The 18,440-nt window shown below is 42.5% G+C and overlaps 1 protein-coding gene across 1 annotated transcript; it reads left to right on the top strand.

Moving 5' to 3' along the window:
- Positions 1–5,734: 5,734 nt before the first annotated feature.
- LOC138876205 (uncharacterized) lies at positions 5,735–6,463 on the top strand. The gene has a single exon (XM_070155110.1). The coding sequence runs from the start codon at positions 5,735–5,737 to the stop codon at positions 6,461–6,463; it is 729 nt and encodes a 242-aa protein (XP_070011211.1).
- Positions 6,464–18,440: the final 11,977 nt, after the last annotated feature.

The raw sequence follows: 18,440 nt of genomic DNA, 5'->3' as shown, positions 1-18,440 counted from the left end.
CATAAACGAATACAAGTAAGGCATGAACACTCGGTTCAAAAAATCCATAAAAGCTGCTGGGTATTTGTCAACCCGAATGACATTACCAAGAACTCAAAATACCCGTACTGAGTGCGAAAAGCTGTCTTAGGGACATCGGATGCCCTAATCCTCAACTGATGGTAGCCAGATCTCAAGTTAATCTTTGAAAATACCTTATCACCCTGAAGCTTATCAAACAAATCATCGATCCTCGGCAATGGATACTTATTCTTGATTGTAACCTTCTTCAACTACTGATAATCAATACACATTCTCATCAATCCGTCCTTCTTCTTAACAAACAACATCAGCGCACCCCAAGGCGAGACACTAGGTCTAATGAAACCTTTTTCAAGTAAGTCTTGCAACTTCTCCTTCAACTCTTTCAACTCAGGCGGGGCCAATACGGCGGGATAGAAATGGGCTGAGTGCCCGGAGCCAAATCAATGCAAAAATCAATATCCCTGTCGGGTGGCATACCCGGCAGGTTTGAAGGGAATACCTCAGGAAACTCACGAACAACGGGCACAGAATCAATAGAAGGAACCTCAGCACTAAAATCACGGACATAGGCCAAATAGGCCAAACACCCCTTCTCGACCATATACCGAGCCTTCATATATAAGATAACACTGCGGGTAGAATGACCAGAAGTCCCTCTCCACTCTAAACGAGGTAAACCTGGAAAGGTTAAGGTCACAGTCTTGTGCTTTCTTTGTTGGAGACCTTGTGGCCTTATTTTGTGGATTGTACCCCAGAAGGATTCCTTAGCTCGTCCTTTTGCATTAAGCTTCCTAAGCTGATCCTTCCTATTGTCAAGAACAATGCATTTTCTTCCAATTTGGCAGCTCCTGGTGAATTTTGATTTAGGAGGGACCTGGTCCGACACCTGTTCTCAAAGAGAGAGCAGTATTCATTTCTTTTGCCCGGAGTTTCTTGGCAATTCCATAGGCGATGAGCATAGTCCATGCAGCAATTTCCAGATCCGTTCTTTCTTTCAGCTATGCCATTTTGGTTATGCAATACTTGAAGTTTGAGAAATTGTGCGAAATCCCTTCCCTTCTTCCTCCATTATTTTTGTGAACTCATGTCCAGGTGACACTTGAGTTTGGCAAACCACGTACCAGGTCCGGCTGAGTTAGTTTCTTTGGAGGTGAGAAATTTGCATATACTACTCCTTCATCCTATGGTTATGACTTCACTCATCTCATTCTCCACTTGATGATTAGCAGGAGTGACTGTTCTTGTTTCCTTTGTTCAATGATACTACTTGGCTAGTTATCGGATTGATGACAACATTTTTTAGGTCATTCACATAGTGCTCGTTCCTACTTAAGTGCAAAAAGGAATCTTTCTACCTTTTCATTCACTGAGAATGTACCCTTTACTTTCTTCTCAATGATACATTCCCTTCCTTCAAGGCTTTCAGTGAGAAGAAATTCATAATGTTCTTCAGCTGCGTGTTTTGAGCATCTTCTGTCCGTAGTCCATCGTAGTTCGCTCCCTCTCACTGTTCCCTGCTCATGTACATCAAGGATTAGATTTAGGAACCTAAACTAGTTTGGGTACCTTGTTACCATAAAAAGGATGAATGAGGGATTTCCTGGTCCACGTAGGCAGCATCCGCTTTTTGCGAGTGGTACCTGGTCCTTTGCTAGTAGTCATTCTCTCAGTAAACACTTTGTTCTTCTGAGCAGACTGAACCCTAGCCTGACAGTTTTCTTTAAAATTCCCATTGTTTCCACAGTGGGTACATAGCCAGTTATCAGGTACAGTGACATACTTGTTGTGTGGGTTGTAGGGACTTTTCTCCCTTTGGAACCCGATGCCCTGCTTGTTCCCACCATTGTTTAGATACATAGTAGTAACAACATTTGAGGACCAGGTCCACTTCAAGGATTTCTCAAGATCATTTCTTACTTTCTCCAACTTAGATTGGAGTTGCTGATTCCTCTCGAGTTCACTGCAAAGACTAGTTTTTACAGCAGTTAACTCCTTTTCCAACAAGATGTGCGACTCACTGGCTACTTCCTTCCCTTTCCCAAGACTTACATTCCTGTGTTCTCTATTGAGTCCCTCAATGGTTTCCTCTAGATCAACACATATCACTAGAAGGTAATCTCTTTCCTCTTCAGCGGAGGTAATTTTTTCTTTTAAGGAATGTTTCTCATTGCTAAGACCTTCTATTGTTTCTTTTAGATCAACAACTACTACCATCAGATCGTTTCTCTCATTCTCCACACTAGTTATTTTTTCATTTAGGGCCTCCTTCTCTAGCTCAAGATTAGCTATGGTTTCATTTAAGTCCACTACACAGACCACTAGATTGTTCGGTTTCCCCTAGTTCTTCAGTCAAGATCTCCTTATCATTTACAAGACTATAATAAGCGTCAATTAGGACATTTGATAAAGACCTTAGTTTCTTAGAGGAATAGGATTTCTGATTTCTCTGAACATCCCTGAAGTTTTGATAATAGGCTATATAGTTGTTATTTACACCATGATTGCCCATGTTTTGTTGTTGTTTTATAATGTAAGTTGCCAATAAAATGCTTTAATTACTATTTGGTTTCGCAGGGAATATAAGATGTGAGGAAGAAATATGAAGTGTTTAGATGCAATAACGTGAAGAAAACACCCACTCAAGAAGATGCAAACACAAAAGAGCAAAAAGAGAAGGAACGTGGAGACAAAAAGGCCCAGCATACTCACTGCGGTTGCCACCGCGGTCCGCACCGCGGTTGGAGACAGTGTCCTCCGCGGTCAGCGCCGTGGTCGACGCCACGGCCGCGGCGGCATGTTCACAGTCCAGAAATTTAAGGGGCCAAAGTGTCAATTCGGGAAAACTTTTGTAAAACTCTTATAAGATGTAGGAAACTAGCCCAAGAAAAGGGGGGCTTATTTTGAGATTATTTTGGCAAGAAGAACAAGTGTGAGAGATCACCAAAAACATCATAGTTCTTATTCTCTTCTATTTTTCTTGCAATTTTCCATTATAAATATTTTCGGAGTTTATTCTTACGTTGTCATGAGTAGCTAAATACTCTAATCGAAGGTTTTGGTGAAACCCGTTGGGGATGACTTGGTTGTTATATTAATATAGTTTGAATTGGTTGTTAATCTCTATTTGTTCTTCTACGTTTTGATTGTGGTTAGTTGAAAGGGCCCTCAATTATCCGTGCCTATTTATTATGTATCTTCTTGAGAGAGAGTGCATATTTAGGTAGTTGTTTGAACAAAATCACTCCCGGAGTATAGACGAGAGTCATAACCGAGGGTTTAGAGATTGGATTAGAGATAACGATACCTCGAGTGCAATCTAAAAGAACGATAATGTGAATCTATCTAGCGTAGCTTGAGAGAGTGCGTTTAGTAAATTATCATAATTGCTTGAGAGAGATTTATGATAACCGGAGAGTTCTTGATTGATAGAGACAACTAAGGCATCGCTATAAGAAACGTACAACCAAGGAAATCACCAACGGGGAAACCATTACCTTAGACCTTATTCCAACTATTTACACATCAAGCATAGTTAATTTTCAACTGTTAATTATTTTCATACTTTAGTTGTTAGAAATATTATCAATTGTGAATTACAAAGTTTGGGGAAAATTAATTATGTGAATTTAGTAAATCAGTCAAAAGTAATTGATAGGTTAATTCTCTATGGTTCGACTCTGGGGAGAATTAATCATATTATATTTGCTACGTCTGTGTGTGTATTTGTATAAGGCATAGTTTGGCATTATCAAATTTTGGCGTCGTTGCTGGGGAATTAACGGTGTTATCAATTACAATTGAGAGAAGTACAAAAATTCTAAGTGCAGTCAGTTTTCTCTATACCCAATCTTTTCATTGAAATTCTAACATTTGAACTCTTGTGGAAAGCAGGTGTATGCCTAGAAGTTCTTCGAGGACTGGAGAACTGCTAGAAGGACTCTCAGACCTCGAGAAAACATTCAGGGCATTGAACCGTGCCAACAAAAGACTTCAACAATCTCAACAATCACACCAACTCTAATTTGACATGGGTGACGTAGATAACGTCAGGAATGAGCCAACTGACTTAAATGTCAGAAGAGTGGCACCTCTTGTGCCCGAAGCTGCACTTTATGACTGGGCACAACCCACAACTGATAATCTGGCCACTGCCATAGCTGTGCCCGCAATTCAAGCGGAGACATTCTAGATCACCAACAACATGTTGCATCTGCTGTAGAATAAAGGACTGCTCTCCGAGTCACACATTGAAGACCCGCAACAATACTTGAAGAATTTTCTGTCAATTTGTATGACCCAAAGGCAGCCAAATGCAACTCCGGAAGCTATCAAGCTGCTACTGTTTCTATTCTCGATAACTGGGGAAGCTCAGACTTGGCTAAATTCGCTCCCTATCAACTCTATTACCACCTGGGAGGAATTAGTCAAGCAGTTCCTAAATAAGTTCTATCCGCTTAACAAGACTGCAAAACAGATTGATGACATATTGCAGTATAGGCAGCAGCCCTCTGAGTCCTTGCAAGAAACTTAGGAAAGGTTTAAAGGGATGTTAGTGAAGTGTCCTCACCATGGCATTCCAGACCAGATGCTCGGCCAGAGATTCTACATGGGGCTAGCTGACAATTTGAAAGCAAATGTGGATGCGTCAGCTGGAGGTGCATTTTTAAGTAAAACATTCACTGAGTGCAAAATCCTTCTCGATAAGATGTAACAAAATTCGGGGTGGATGACTAGAGGTACAACACTGGAACCCATAGTGCATTCAGTTCCTCTTGACCCAAATAATTCGCATGCAGAGAACATGCCCACACTCATGACCCAGATGAGCATATTGACAAAGAAGATTGATGAGATGGGTACAAAACAGGTGCACATTGTTGATACAACAAATGGGGGACTGTGTACACCTTGTATTAATCAGTCTTATGTGTGTTCATGGAGCGGAGAAGGTAAAAATCAAGGGGCAAGGGAAGATATGAATTATGTCAACAACTATGGGGGTCAGAGGCAAGGAGCACAGCAGTGGAGACCGCAACAAAATCAGCAGTACAAGCCTAATATGCAGCAGCCTGGGGGTATGCACCCTCAAAACCAATTGGTGCCAGTACCATATTAGAAATCACAGGGCTATCCACAGCAAAATCAGCAACAATTGACATACCAACCACCCCTCAGCAGCAAGATAACAACATGGTGGAAATCAGGGGTATGCTTCAGCAACTCATTGGGACAAATAATAAAGTGCAGGAAAAATTGGCAGTGCATGATTCAGCCATAAAGAATATTGAAACGCAGCTGGGTCAGCTGTCCATGGCTTTGAACAACTGTCCTCAGGGAACTTTGCTTGCAGACACAAACATAAACCCCAAGGACCAAAACCCAAATCAGCTAATGGTAGTAAGTCTCCGGAATGGGAGAGATTTAGACAGAGAGCAGGAAATTGCACTAGCCAGCAAGGACACTACACCAGCCACTCCAGTTCAATTAGAGGTAGAGGAACCAACAGAACTTACTGAAGTTGTGGTTGAGCAGAGTCAGGAGGAAAAAAGGCAAAGAAAAGATGAATGAGCAAGTTGCAGAACAGGTGGCACCTCTTGTGCCAGAAAATTCTAATAGAGAGAAGCCAGCAAGCAATGCACAAAGGGTGATACCTGCACCCTTCCCTCAGAGACTGGTCAAACAAAAAAAGGCAGACCAATATAAGAAGTTCATGGAGATGCTGCATCAAATTCAGTTGAATATTCCTTTGATGGATGCCTTGAGGGAGATGCCCGGTTATGCTAAGATGATGAAAGATCTAATGTCACGGAAGTTTGATTTTCAGGATCTATCCACTGTAACTTTGACACAGACCTGCAGCGCAGTGGTGGCAAAACCAATGGCTCAAAAGATGTCGGACCCAGGTAGCTTCACTATTCCATGTACAATTGGAAGTTATGCCTTTGCAAAGGCATTATGTGATTTGGGAGCCAGCATAAATCTGATGCCGCTGGCTGTGTACACCAAACTGGGCATTGGTAGAGCTAGGCCAACTTCGATGCTGCTACAGCTGGCTGACCGCATAGTGAAGATGCCTACTGGTATTCTTGATGATGTGTTGGTACAAGTGGGGAAATTTGTGTTTCCTGCAGACTTTATTATCTTGGATTGTCAGGTGGATGAGGAGATACCCCTTATTTTAGGGAGACCATTTTTAGCCATGGGGAGAGTACTGATCGATTGTGAAACTAGGGAATTAAAAATGAGATTGAACGATGAAGAAGTCATATTCAATGTTCAGCAATCTATGAGGAGACCTGGTGAATATGCTAATTTCTCTCTAGTGGAAGCAGTGGATGTAATCCTGCAAGAAGATGATATGACCTTAACTGTAAAAGATCTATTGGAGGCATGTCTAACGAATTTAGAAGAAATGGATGGTGAAGGGTTAGCTGAATGAGTCATGGCACTGGAAGGCCGAGGATTTTGGTCAAGGGAACCTCAGTTCGAGTCCCTTGAGCTAGAAAAAAGGGCCACTCCTCCAGCAAAGCCATCGATAGAGGAACCACCCAAGTTGGAACTGAAGCCACTCCCAGATCACCTCAGGTATGTGTTCTTAGGCCCTGAATCGACCTTGCCTGTTATCATATCATCCGGTTTGTTAGATGTACAGGTAGAACGGCTCGTACATGTACTGCAGGAAAATAAGACTACCATTGACTGGACCATGGCAGACATAAAGGGTATCAGCCCAGCCTTCTGTATGCATAAGATTCTCCTGGAAGAGGGGCACAGACCTTCCAGGGAACACCAGCGAAGGCTGAACCCAAACATGAAAGAGGTTGTAAAGAAAGAAGTAATCAAATGGTTAGATGCGGGAATCATCTTCCCCATCTCTAATAGTAATTGGGTCAGCCCTGTCCAATGTGTGCCGAAAAAGGGGGAATGACTGTTGTAAAAAATGAGAACAATGAGTTGATCTCAACTCGTACAGTCACAGGGTGGCGTATCTGCATGGATTACAGGAAATTGAACACAGCCACCCGGAAGGACCATTTCCCCTACCTTTCATTGACCAAATGTTGGACAGGCTGGCTGGGAAATCGTACTTCTATTTCTTGGATGGATATTCGGGGTATAATCAGATATCAATAGCCCCCGAAGATAGAGAGAAAACGTCTTTCACCTATCCGTATGGCATCTTTGCCTTTCGGAGAATGTCTTTTGGGCTTTACAATGCACCCGCAACTTTTCAACGGTGCATGTTAGCCATCTTCACAGACATGGTGGAGGATATTATGGAGGTCTTTATGGATGATTTCTCCGTGGTGGGAGATTCATTCGAAGATTGTCTTCACAACTTAAGGAGAGTGCTTAAAAGATGTATGGAGACAAACTTAGTGCTAAATTGGGAGAAGTGCCATTTTATGGTACAAGAAGGTATAGTCCTGGGGCATCAAGTGTCTAGTAAAGGAATTGAGGTAGACCATGCTAAGGTTGATGTGATTGAGATGTTACCAACGCCCACTTTAGTCAAGGCGGTGAGAAGTTTTCTTGGACATGCTGGATTCTACCAGTGTTTCAGAAATTTTTTTTCCAAAATTGCTAACCCATTATGCAAACTCCTTGAAAAGGATCAGCCCTTTATGTTTTCTAATGATTGCAGGTTGGCATTTGAGGAACTGAAGAAGAGATTGATCACTGCACCCATCATTGTTGCACCTAACTGGAAGCAACCATTTGAGCTCATGTGTGATGCCAGCGACTATGCTATAGGAGCAGTCTTGGGGAAGCAAAAATATAAGCTGATGCACCCGATTTACTACGCAAGTAGAACGCTAAGCGGTGCACAACTCAATTACACAGTGACGGAGAAGGAGATGTTGGCGGTGGTGTTTGCATTTGACAAGTTCCGATCATATCTGATTGGTTCCAAGGTAATTGTATACACTGACCATGCAACACTCAAGTACCTAATTGAGAAAAAAGAGGCTAAGCTGCGCCTGATTCGTTGGGTGCTACAGTTTCAAGAATTCGACCTCGAAATTTGTGACCGTAAGGGCACAGAAAATCAAGTCGTTGATCATCTATCGCGACTTGAAGGAGCTGAAAAATCAGTCGAGGTCGAAGAGATCCTGGAAACCTTTCCAGAAGAGCAGCTGCTCGCAGCCAGTCTTGAGGAAGCGCCATGGTATGCAGATTTTGCAAACTACCTGGCCTGCGGTATTGTTCCCTATGACCTTTCATCTGTCCAAAAGAAAAAGTTTTATCTTGATTGTCACATGTATTATTGGGACGAGCCTTATTTGTTTAGAATCGGTGTTGATTATATGATTCAGAGGTATGTCCCTGAGATAGAACAATCTTCTGTTTTGCAGGCTTGTCACGCATCCGCATATGGAGGACATTTTGGAGAAGCCAGGACAGCTGCGAAAGTGCTAGAGGCCGGGTTCTTTTGGTCAACAGTGTTTTGAGATGCACACCTATGGGTGAAGGGCTGCGACGAATGTCAGCGAACCAGGAACATTTCCCGTCGCCAAGAGATGCCTATGAACCCGATTCAAGAGGTAGATGTGTTTGATGTTTGGGGGATTGACTTCATGGGGCCCTTCGTCAGCTCATTTGGCAATAAATACATACTTGTTACTATGGATTACGTGTCTAAATGGGTGGAAGCTGCAGCGTTGCCCACTAATGATGCAAGAGTGGTGATAGGTTTTGTGAAAAAGAATATATTCACCCGATTTGGGATACCAAGTGCGATCATCAATGATAGAGGCACTCACTTCTGTAACAGAGCCTTCGAGAAATTGCTTGCAAAGTATGATGTACGCCACAAGGTGGCTACCCCTTACCATCCACAAACCAGTGGGCAGGTTAAAGTGTCCAACAGGGAGATAAAAAGTGTACTAACCAAGGCGGTGAATGCCACACGAACTGATTGGGCAAAGAAGCTTGATGACGCACTCTGGGCCTATAGAACTGCGTTCAAAACACCAATAGGTATGTTACCATACAAGTTGGTATTTGGAAAGGCCTGTCACCTGCCTGTGGAGCTAGAACATCGAGCTTGGTGGGCACTGAAACAATTGAACATGGATCCCGAAGCAGCTGGACAAAATCGACTGACAGAGTTGCATGAGCTGGAAGAATTTAGATATCAAGCATTTGAAAGCATGAGGCTCTACAAGGAAAGAATGAAGAAGATGCATGATAAGCACATTGTGGACAGAAATTTCAAAACCGGTGACAAGGTATTATTGTATAATTCAAGGCTGAGATTGTTTCCGGGTAAGTTAAAGTCCCGATGGTCAGAACCATTTAGAGTGGTGCAAATGTTCGTAAGTGGAGCTATCGAGATTGAATAAGAAGATGGGACAAACAAGTTCTCAGTAAATGGGCAAAGGTTGAAACATTACCTTGGAATAGCTGAAGAAAAAGGGAATACAGTGGTGATCAATTTGAAAGAACCCCAGTACGCGAATGAGGAGTGAAGGCTCAACCACTTGTGTCATGCTGTGACGTTAAATCAGGTGCTGTATGGGAGGCAACCCACGAATGTGTTGTAAGTGTAGTATGTAACTTCGTGTAAAAAAAAAAATTGCCAGCCGCGACCGCGGCCAGGACCGCGGACCACAGCGTAGATCGCGAAAATCACTAAACGTTCAGTTTTTCATCGCGGCCGCGGCTCGGACCATAGAAACGACCGCGGGAAATTCTGTCTCAGACCGCGGAGTCGACCGCGGCGATGTACGCTGAATTTTAATTTTTTTCCCACTCTTCTTTTTCTTTTTAAAACCCTTCCCTATATCAAAATAAACAACCCCCCCTAAAATCCCCACTTCCCTCTCTCTCTCTCTCTCTAAACCATAACCCTCCCCTCCATACTCTCTTCTTCTTCTTCCTCCTTCACAACACCCCTCATCTTCTTTCCCCCCAAGGTATGTTTCCGACCCCCCCTTCTCCTTTCCTTCTATTGTTTTTGTTGCATTATGCTAGTTCATGTTGTTCTAATATAGTGTTAGTGATAGGATTTTGTTTTGTTTAGTTCTTCTTCTTCTTTTTAGTGTAATTTTGTTTTTAGCATATTTCTGGTGGAGAGGCTGTGTTTTGAATGTTTGGAATGGTGTTGTTGGTGGGTGATGGTTAAAAAAAAGTATGGAATGTGTGGGTGTAGTAGATAGTTAAATTGGGAAAGTTTTCTTGATTCACTTGGGGCCATGAATATGAAGAAAATACCTTGCCCACAATGTGTTTGAGAAATTGCCTCAATGGTGATATAAGGAGATGTTGTGACATGGTTGTGGTGAAGTCTGAGTAACCACCCATAGTCACACATTTTAGGCTCATCCTAATACGTGTTTTTTTTTGTTTTGACTGGTATTATGAGTTCAACCCGTAAGAGATGAAACTCCGAGTCCTCTGCTAGTAGACCAGGAGGCTCCTCACGAGCTATAGGCCAAACCAGTGCACCACGGTTTGATAGCACTTGGTTCGTCTCTGCAGAAGCAGAGGCAAGGTACAATCAGAAACTTGCCAGGAAGTTACTCCATGAGGTCCATATCGACATGAAGGCTTTGGTGAGGGAATGCCCCAATATGTTTGATGAGCTATGGAGGTGACAGCTGGACATCTTCTTTGAGGCTCCTAAGGAAGCAAATATTCATCTAGTGAGGGAATTCTATGCAAACCTGCTAGAACACGAGGACAAGGTTGTGACTGTGCGCAACACCCCGGTTAATGCTGCTATAGAGGTCATCCACAGAGTGTATCGCCTCCCCGCATTCACGGGTGATGATCATTACATCATGGCTAGCCACCCGATGGTTGACTGGGACAGAATTCTGGAGGTCATCTGTATACCTAGCAGACAACCCAAACGGGTAGCGCAACCGACGACTCTGCATTCCAAGTCTCTTACTTGGGAGGCCAAATGTTGGCTCACTGTCATCACCACTCAGTTGCTACCATCCAGCAATACCACCGATGTAAATGGGCCACGGGCCGCTATGATCTACTACTTCATGACTCACCAAGGGTTTGATATTGCCCGAGTCCTCTCTGAAGAAATGTTCATCCGATCGCCCGAACTAAGCAAAGGCCACTACTTCCCTTCGCTTGTCACCCGTATATGCCGCCTTGCTAATGTTCCTGAGAACTCCTGAGTTGATGGGAAATTACCTATAAAAACCCCTTTTGGGCGAGAAAAATTGGGCAAGAGGGACGAGAGCCAGTACGACGCAATGATGACTCGTCTGATGAGTCTGAGTCTAAGGATGATTCTGATGCTGCTGAAACTGTTGAGATCATAGCCCCTCCTAGAGGGGATGAGGCAGGATCGTCACAGCCACGCCGGAGCACTTGGATGGATGCTTTGGAGCGGGAAATGACTGGACTGCAGACCTCCATCACTGACTTGGGGTCCCGCATGGATGCTGTGGCTGACCGACAAGTGAAGTCGGAAAAGAAATTCATGGGTTGGTTGAGAGCACTGGGTCGCTCCTGCAACATGAACCCAGACACAGTTTCAGATCAAGAGTGACCCTTCAGGGAAGTTTCTTTACCTCACTGCTCTTTATATTGTCAAGCCATGGGGACATATCTTAATTTTAAGTGTGGGGTGGGGGAAACTTCATTGTATGTTGTACTTGTGAATATTATCTGTTTATTTTTGTTTTGTGTTAGTTGCTTTAGAAATAGAGTAACAGTTTTTTTTAGGAAGTTAAAATAGAAACGACTTGTCCCGACGATGGATCTCTTTCGGCGGGGTTCTTGAGGGACTAAGTCGAGAAAAAAAAATTTTGAAATATAAAGACTCTTCCTAATGACGGATTCTTTAGACAAATTTTCTTGAGGGAAGCTAGTCTATAGAAAACACCAATTTTTTTTTATTTCTTAGGTAGTGTAGTAACTCCCCCTTGGTTTTTCTTTGGGCCTCTGTTCTTTTCCAAGGGTTTAGCTTGAACCGGGTATAGGTAGATTTTTTTTTGGTTTTAGGTTAGGATTAATGGGTGACGAGCTTAAAATTGAAGAAGAAAAACCCTTAGCGTTCTTACACCCGAACACGATAGATGCTAGAGTGTAGCGCTTAGCTTCAAGGGTTGAATCTTGTTTAAGAGACTTAAAAATTGTATGTTTGTACCTAACTTGAACACTCAAAAGAGAATGTTTTGATAAACTAATCCGGAGTGAGTCATGTGCCATGTGAGTGTGAGTATCATTGTATTCCATGTTGTACATTTGATGCCTAGAACTTGCCCTGTGTGTTTGCAAAGCGAAATAGTAGCTTCATTCGGTTTTAGAAGTGATATAGGCATTTCTTTGTTGAGCCAGACATATAAAGTGAACCCACCTGAATGCATTACATCTTAGTTAACCCCGTTGAGCCTATAAGCCCGTTTCTTTGGCCACCACAATGTGAACCTTAACCACTTGTTTGAATAGTCTGCTGTTTGAACCAATTTTCCTCCCTCTCACTAAGCACTAGATTGGTATTGAGATGATGTGAAACAAAAGTGTGGGGTGGTGGTTTGGTTTTTGAAGTGGAACCATGGAAATAGAGAAAATGTACAAAATGTGAAGCGTAAAAAGAAAAGCACCACGAAAAAAAAAGTTCATATATATTTTGTAGTGATTAATAAGTGGCAGCTTGTACAAATTGCACCTAATGCATGGGGATGTTTAAATAAATGTGGGGGAGTGTTGGCTTACAAAATGATCATTTTTAAATTCAACGTAATTGTATTAAAAGTGCTTAGGGAGGGTAGTCACATATCCAAATGTATCATACCCGTCCCTTAGCCTACAGTACAACCAAATAAAGTCCTATTGATCTTAGACTGAGTGGGGCTCGATTAGTAGAGTACTACACTAGGGGCAAGCCTATGGTGTATCTTTGTGGCATGTGAATGTTCTTTTTGGAGAGTGAGCGAATTCTGTCTATTTGAGTTCTTAATTGTTATCACTATCATTATATATATGAAACTACTCTCTTGTGTGATGTGAGGGCATGTGATTCACAAAAAAGGTGCATCTTAACTATTGTGTAGAGTGGTTTGAGTAAGTGTAAATGTTACAGGGTACGAAAAACTTGATTCTTGAGGTAAAAGCTGTTCACTACTAGGTGTAACTCTTGTGAAATGTTCATGGCGTGAGTCGTTGAGGTAAAAGCATAAGGAATGAATTTTTATGGAGTGTGGTGAATTGCTCGAGGACTAGCAATAATTTAAGTGTGGGGTGTTGATAATAGGCTATATAGTTGTTATTTACACCATAATTGCCCATGCTTTGTTGTTGTTTTATAATGTAAGTTGCTAATAAAATGCTTTAATTAATGCTATTTGGTTTCGCAGGGAATATAAGATGTGAGGAAGCAACATGAAGTATTTAGAGGCAATAACGTGAAGAAAACACCCACTCAAGAAGTACCCAAACACAAAAGAGCAAAAAGAGAAGGAACGCAGAGACAAAAGGCCCAGCATACTCACCGCGGTTGCCACCGCGGTCCACGCCACGGTTGGAGACAGTGTCCTCCACGGTCAGCGCCGCGGTCGATGCCGCGGCCGCGACAGCATGTTCACAGTCCAGAAATTTAAGGGGCCAAAGTGTCAATTCGGGAAAACTTTTGTAAAACTCTTATAAGATTTAGGAAACTCGCCCAAGAAAAGGGGGGCTTATTTTGAGATTATTTTGGCAAGAAGAACAAGTGTGAAAGATCACCCAAAACATCATAATTCTTATTCTCTTCTATTTTTCTTGCAATTTTCCATTATGAATATTTTCGGAGTTTATTCTTACGTTGTCATGAGTAGCTAAATACTCTAATCGAAGGTTTTGGTGAAACCCGTTGGGGATGACTTGGTTGTTATATTAATATAGTTTGAATTGGTTGTTAATCTCTATTTGTTCATCTACGTTTTGATTGTGGTTAGATGAAAGGGCCCTCAATTATCCGTGCCTATTTATTATGTATCTTCTTGAGAGAGAGAGTGCATATTTAGGTAGTTGTTTGAACAACATCACTCCCGGAGTATAGACTAGAGTCATAACCGAGGGTTTAGAGATTGGATTAGAGATAACGATACCTCGAGTGCAATCTAAAAGAACGGTAATATGAATCTATATAGCGTAGCTTGAGAGAGTGCGTTTAGTAAATTATCAATTGCTTGAGAGAGATTTATGATAACCGGAGAGTTCTTGATTGATAGAGACAACTAAGGCATCGCTATAAGAAAACGTACAACCAAGGAAATCACCAACGGGGGATACCATTACCTTAGACCTTATTCCAACTGTTTACACCACAAGCATTGGTAATTTTCAGCTGTTAATTATTTTCAGACTTTAGTTGTTAAAAATATTATCAATTGCGAATTACAAAGTTTGGGGAAAATTGATTCTGTGAATTTAGTAAATCAGTCAAAAGTAATTGATAGGTTAATTCTCTGTGGTTCGACTCTGGGCAGAATTACTCAGATTATATTTGCTACGTCCGTGTGTGTCTTTTTATAAGGCATAGTTTGGCGTTATCAAGTTTACCTCATCGTCTTCATCTTCTTCATCATCATCGTCTGACTGATCCATCAGCGCAAACAATGAATCGTACTTCGTTGCTTCAGTTTCTACTACCATCATGGAACTGTTTTCTGCATCTGATTCCCTTTCGGATTCACTTGAGGAGCCTACCCAAGCAGCAAGAGCCTGCTTAATGATATTGTCTGCAGCACTTTTTCGATTGAATCTTTTCTCTGGAACCAGGTTCCTTTTTCCAATTTTGTCAGGATTTTGCTTGTACTGCTCATGTTTCGCGAAAGGGCAGTCTTTGATGAAATGCCCTGGCTTTCCACATCCGTGATAGAGATCGTTGTTCCTTGTTTTGCTTGAACTAACCCACTTTGGTATGCCACTGTTTCTTCGAACCATTTTCTGAAATCTCTTAGTAAGATAGGCTGTGTCACTGTCTTCATCACTTGAATCACTCCTTTCAGCCTTAAGAACCAGGCTCTTTTCCTTCTTAGGCTCTCTTCTTTCACTGTCTTTCTTTCTTTTCATCTCGTATGTTTTCAGATTACCAATCAACTCATCTATGGTCTGAGTCTATAGATCGTTAGCTTCTGTGATGGCATTTACCTTACTTTCCCAAGACCCAGGTAGAACACTGAGAATTTTCCTTACAAGCTTGTTTCTTGGAATGACATCTCCAAGTGAGTGAAGCTCATTTATGATGGAGGAGAATCTGGTGTGCATATCCTATATGGACTCATCATCCTTCATCCTGAAGAGCTCGTATTCAGTGGTGAGCATGTAGATCTTGGATTGTTTGACTTGAGTGGTTCGTGTGCAGTTTGTAAGGCTTCTCATATCTCCTTGGCAGTATCACAAGCTGATACTCTGCTGTACTCATCAGGTCCTATGCCACACATCAAGATTTTTTTGGCACGATAGTTCTTTTCTACGACTTTTCCGTCAGTGTCGTTGTACTCTCTTCTCCCTTTGGGAACCAATGGTCCTGTTTCTTCGAGTTTCTTCATGGGGACATGTGGACAATCACAAATGATATCCCACAGTTCTGAATCTTCAGCCATTATGAAATCATGCATCCGAGTCTTCCACCATCCATAATATTGACCATTGAATCTAGAAGGTCTATAGGTTGATTGTCCTTCTTCAAAGCTTGGTGGAGCAGCCATTTAGGATCCTTTCTAGGTGTTAGCTTGATAGGAGGAACCTGCTCTGATACCAATTGATAGCTTATATGAGTCCACCAAACTATAGAGTACATGGTCCCGTATGAGACTGATACATAGAATACTGTAAAGGCTGAAAGTAAAGAAGGCAAGAGATTTTTCTACGTGGAAAAATCCCACACAAGGGGATCAAAAAATCACAACCTACTCTTGTAGGCTTTTAACTCAACTAACTTGCAATCTACCTATTACAAGCCACTTTGCAAAAACCCTATTGCAAAGACTTTAAACTAACTTGTGATGCAACCACCACAAGCCACTCTCTAACTCTCCTAGTTATAGAGGATTTAACTTATAACTATTTCTAGTCACAACATAAACTCTAAAGTTTACGAATTTTGTTTGTTCCTAAAACAGCGCTTCTAAGAAAGCAAACTAGGAATTACAATGTAGAACAATTAACAAGATTACAACTCAACTATGGATATACATAAGACTTCTTTTAGAAACTAATCCTTAGTGGAGTTGTCTTCTTGTTCTTGACACACCAGTGATTTCAATGCCGGATCGATGCTTCTTCTTCTTGATAGAATATCACTGAATGCACAAGTAATGGTGTGTCTTGCACCAGGTTGTTTTATCACAAAATATATCACAATAGATAGTGGTGTCAACTCTTGGTGTACTTCTTCTCAGTGAGAAGTGACTGCTGCACTGTCTGCACAGCCACTTCTAGGCAGTTGCGTTCCAGCTGGACTTTGTGCTTTATGTCAGGACATACCAACGGACCAGGTCCTAATACTTCTGTTAGGACATACACTAGGACCAAGTCCTAGTTGTGTTCCTCTTTCTATAACAGTTGCCAGATGGTCATTTTCTTCTACTGCATTCCGGCTGTGCACTTGATCTGTACTTCTGTCGGAGAACTTCAAAGGAGCAGGTCCCTGTTGTGTTTCTCTTTATATTGAATGCGTACAATCACTGACTTGTGCTTTTGTCAGAGAACCCTAAAGGACCAACGCATCGGGTCCTTGTTGTGTTCCTCCCTGTGGTTATTGATCCATTTGCTGATTTTCAGGCTTCGAACAGTTCACATGAGATGTGTATCCTATGGGACAAGACAAGGTTCTCTATATGGTTCTTCACAACAAGTTTGTTAGATCATCATAACATAAGAAGCATAAGTTTAAGACATTGAAAACCCATCATCAACCGTGTCCAGAAGAGGCAAATCTACACGAGTCTCAAGACCCCCAATCACAACTACACATGAACGATGGACTCGATTTATCATAATAGAATTACCCACCAGTGTAGACACATAAACAAGAGCACTCAAAGAATCACTAGGCATAACCAGATACGGTGTAAAATAAGATGACACATAGGAGTACGTAGATCCCGGATCAAATAAAACGAAAGCATCTCTGCTAAAAACCAGAATAGTACCTGTGATAACTACATCGGAAGCCTCAACCTCGGGCATGGCTGGAAGAGCATAACATCGGGGCTGGGCCCTACCACCTTGAATTACATCTCTGGGATGGTCTGTTGCTGGCTGGCCTCCACATCTAGCGGCCTGAGATCCACCTCTAACACCTCTACCTCCACCTCTAGCACCTCTGCCCCCACCTCTAGCTGGCTGGGCGGGCTGTGGAACACTCGGTGCCTGAACCATGGCACGGGAACCCTGATGCTGAGAGCTACTTAGTGCTCGAGGGCAAAACCTAGCAATGTAACCCATATCATCACAAGTGTAACAAGCCCTCGGCTGCTGAGCCTGCTGACCCTAACGACCTGAATGACTACCTCAAAAACTCTGAAGTAGCGGTGCACTGTAGGACTGCTGATCAAAATACTACATATGGGGACCACGACTACCTGAAGCACCGTGAGAAACCTGAAGTGCTCATTGAAAAGACCTAGGAAGATGGACTCTACCATACGAATCCCTACCTCTAGACGAGGTATCACTGAATCGGCCTAAATGACGAGGCCTCTTGTCAGACCCCTAACCACCTCCATGCGATAGAACCATCTCAACTCTCCTGGCCACATTGGCCGCCTCTTGGAAAGAAATCTCACTCCCAGTCTCCCTGGCCATCTGAGGTCGAATCAGTTGAATAAGTCCTTTAATGATCCTCCTCACCCTCTCTCTCTCAACTCTCTCTCTCTCTCTCTCTCTCTCTCTCGGTGGGAAGTATGATAAGAGCATGACGAGCCAAGTTGATGAATTTGGTCTCATACTGAGTAACAATCATAGAACCTTGCTGGAGACGCTCAAACTGCCTCCGATAGATCTCTCTCTGAGTAATAGGGAGAAACTTCTCCAGAAATTATTGAGTAAACTGCTCCCAATTCAAAGCCGGTGATCTGGCTGGTCTAGCCAAACAATAATCCCTCCACCAAATCTTTGCGGATCCAGACAAGCAAAAAGTAGCAAAATCGACCCCATTGGTCTCCACTATCCCCATGTTCCTGAGAACCTCATGACAACTGTCTAGATAATCCTAGGGATCCTCAGAAGATGCACTGTTGAAAGTAGTAGTGAAGAGCTTGGTGAACCTATCCAACCTCCACAAAGCATTGACAGACATAGCTGCTCCATCACTGGTCTGAGCTACCACACCCGACTGAACTACTCCAACTGGCTGAACTGCTCCAACTGGCTGAACTGCTAGAGTTTGGAACTGGGGAGCTGCCTGCTCCGGAGTGCGAGTAGTAGGAGTCTGGGCTCCTCCTCCAGCCTGA

Source organism: Nicotiana sylvestris, chromosome 8 (assembly GCF_000393655.2).
Source record: "Nicotiana sylvestris chromosome 8, ASM39365v2, whole genome shotgun sequence".
NCBI lineage: Eukaryota > Viridiplantae > Streptophyta > Magnoliopsida > Solanales > Solanaceae > Nicotiana > Nicotiana sylvestris.
The sequence above is the reverse complement of the archived record's forward strand: the minus strand, read 5'-3'. Positions and strand labels throughout refer to the sequence as shown.